This window comes from Perkinsus marinus (assembly GCF_000006405.1).
Source record: "Perkinsus marinus ATCC 50983 genomic scaffold scf_1104296958914, whole genome shotgun sequence".
Taxonomy (NCBI): Eukaryota; Perkinsozoa; order Perkinsida; family Perkinsidae; genus Perkinsus; species Perkinsus marinus.
Window position 1 is genome coordinate 205,148 of NW_003206607.1, and position 3,334 is coordinate 208,481.

The following is a 3,334-nucleotide window of genomic DNA, read 5'->3' on the forward strand; positions in this document are numbered from 1 at the left end:
AAATCCACTTTTGAGTGTGATAGGAACACAGGAATTGAATCTCTGAACTGTAGCTCGAATTCCTGTGATTGAATCACAGAAACTAGTTTCGAGTGTCGAGTCGAGACTAGGCATAGCCAATGACTATGTGGTCTCGCATTGACATAGGCATTGACCCAGTGATAATATATTTTTAGAAATCTTTCAATGTCTTTTTCAGAGGTCTTCACTAGTTTGATGAGATGTGATTCGCAATATCTGTTATTGAAGTAGTGTGGTTATGAAATTAAACTTCTTCGCCTTCATTTCTGTCAATCGGTTCTCTGATTATCTCAGCTTTCCAAGTCGCCGCTAAACCAGATGTTGCCTATTACTTTGGTCTCATCGGTCCCGACAGAATTGAAGAGGCTCGTCGCTTAGGGCAAGAAGGCAAACGACTTGCTCTTCAAGAGAAGTGAGCACCTGACTCTGTTTCGCTCACTACGATGCTCGATCAGGTGGGTGGAAGCTTCTCATGCTCGTGATCAGCTGGAGAATCTCATGTCCGAGATGAGTGGTGGATTGAATCTCTATGATATTCGGTGAGTGTTGGTAATCACTCTCGAGACGCGACAATTTTTCTGTCCTTCAGTACGACTGATGACTATGGCTGGCAAGATGAGCGTCTTGACTATTTCCTCAACCTCCCTGAAGTCAAGGAAGCTCTGCATGTGCCAGCTTCTAGATCGTTCGGGTAGGAATGGTGCGGAGGTTCGATTCTTTCATGTGTCGTTTTTCAAGGACGGAAGTAGCTGTTGGTGAGCACATGAGCGCTGATATCATGAAGCCTATGGTTCACTGTCTTCCCCCTCTTCTCAATGCTAACATAACGGTTATGCTCTTCGAGGGAGAGATGGATTCTAAAGATGGCCTGTTATCGTGAGTGTGATAGTGACAGTTGTAGACAACATGTATATCAGAACGGAAGCCTGGATTCCTGAGATGATTTGGAACGGGATGGATGAGTATGCTATGAGCCCTCGTCATGTGTGGAAGGGAACTGATGTGAGTTTATAATCAATATATTTATAGATAATATGACACTATTTCATATCTAGTATCATTGAAGCTTTACCCGTGATATGAGAAACACGAGTGAAAAATGTATTTCACCATTACTGCATAGCGCCAATATCGGGATTTTCACGGAGTTCTACGCCACTTCACGTAGAACGGGTGAAACTTCGTTATTATCTGTTGGGATGAAATATACAATATATGTTTATGCCCTGATATTGCTTTATATGAATGTGTATAAGAGTTTTATATCATTAACATATAAATTTATGATTATTATTATTGAATTAATAATATCTAGTAATGAACTATTTATAATATTAATAGGTCATCATGTTTGATATATCAAGCTCGCTGCCGCTGGTTGAATAATTTCTTCGTTAAATTCAGGCTAGCAATCTCGAAGAGGCTGTCTACGGTTATGAACGTCATGGTGGATCATTCAGTCATTACTCTGTCCGGTAAGATACTGTAGATGCCACTTCAGGTTCTCAGCATACGCTTGTGCTCAGGAATGCTGGCCATATGGTGCCAATGAATCAACCGGAAGCTGCGATGAACTTGATCGACCGTTTTATTAGTGGCGCTGTGGAATCACTTCATACTACGAAAAATGCTGACAATACCGAAGGTAAACTGTGAGTTGTTTGCGTTTCAATCTTGAGTGTGGTTTTCCACTGTGGTTTTCTTCTGCATGAGCTCGTATTCTCAGTTGCTGCGGTGAGCGCGGGCCGTCTGGCCATTCTAATATGAGATGTTTTGAGTGCATTTACTACGACTTCGAAGCCGTGGTCCTCTTCCGAAGAACTTACTTTTACAGTTATCGTACTCGAGAACTTTAACAACCGAAGTTTAGTGGTTTTCTTGCTTGCAATATCCTCGGTGTTTCGTTGCTGTTCGAGAAGCTAGTGTTAATTGCGATTTCATTTGTTCGCAGATGAGCGTCGGGGAGTGCACTCGGCTCGGTTACCTGAGCATATTGGGGAAGCCCACGATTACATCGGCAGTGGGTAGATGGCAGATCTGATCGAAATCAATGCATTCGTATCACTTCAATCCAGAATTATCTACTCATTATTATTATTTTATAGATTGTCCATCTTCGTTCTTGCGATCGACTAGATGGGCGATACCTGTATGATTCATTCGTTATTAGTTTTGTATAAGTTGTGTCTCTAATACACGTTCTCTATTGAAAATATTTGTCGAGTTCAATTCTAGATTCTACAGCTGCTTATTCTCTTATAGACCCAAGTGACGATTGACTAGATGCTGATATGTGACTCTGAGTTCTACAGCTCCTGCTTATTTACTTATAGACCCAAGTGACGACCGACTAGACTCTGATATGTGACTGAGAATAGCTCCCCATCTATGTAGGTGTCATTCTATATAGAATTCGTCATCGACCATGCTCAGAGGTAACCCTCATTGGGAGGATTCATAAAGGCCAGTTGGACTGTATCTTCTAAAGGCCTATTCCAAGCTTCGCTGATGGGGCAGCTATGCCACGCCAAGTTATGGCCTAGTACTGCTATTACTTTTTTCTCGGATTGGGCAGCTATGCCACGCCAAGATATGGCTTAGTACCGCTATTACTTTTTTCTCGGATGGGGCAGCTATGCCACGCCAAGATATGGCTTAGTACCGCTATTACTTTTTTCTCGGATGGGGCAGCTATGCCACGCCAAGATATGGCTTAGTACTACTATTACTTTTTTCTCTGACGGGGCAGCTATGCCATGCCAAGATATGGCTTAGTACCGCTATTACTTTTTTCTCGGATGGGGCAGCTATGCCAAGCCAAGATATGGCTTAGTACCGCTATTACTTTTTTCTCGGATGGGGCAGCTATGCCACGCCAAGATATGGCTTAGTACCGCTATTACTTTTTTCTCGGATGGGGCAGCTATGCCACGCCAAGATATGGCTTGGTACCGCTATTACTTTTTTCTCGGATGGGGCAGCTATGCCACGCCAAGATATGGCTTGGTACCGCTATTACTTTTTTCTCGGATGGGGCAGCTATGCCACGCCAAGATATGGCTTGGTACCGCTATTACTTTTTTCTCGGATGGGGCAGCTATGCCACGCCAAGATATCGCTTGGTACTGTTGATTTCTCTGATGGGACCACTATCCGAGAGGTGGATGGGAGGAGCCAAGTTGAGAGCCTCGACTACGATCAAGTTCGAATGGATGTTGACCACGGTATGCGTGGTCTTTACTCTGGGCTTAGCGGGGAACATACTACGTCACTAGTAGTGACGTAGTATGAGCAGTCACCAGTATGACTGCTC

At 43.4% G+C, this 3,334-nt stretch overlaps 1 protein-coding gene across 1 annotated transcript; it reads left to right on the forward strand.

Annotated features, from left to right (window-relative positions):
• Positions 1-186: 186 nt before the first annotated feature.
• Pmar_PMAR027915 (serine carboxypeptidase, putative) lies at positions 187-2,049 on the forward strand (the record flags this gene model as incomplete). Its single annotated transcript, XM_002773413.1, has 9 exons — positions 187-223; positions 316-433; positions 477-560; positions 611-712; positions 760-897; positions 939-1,023; positions 1,426-1,496; positions 1,548-1,666; positions 1,973-2,049. The coding sequence occupies 9 exons, from the start codon at positions 187-189 to the stop codon at positions 2,047-2,049; spliced, it is 831 nt and encodes a 276-aa protein (XP_002773459.1).
• Positions 2,050-3,334: the final 1,285 nt, after the last annotated feature.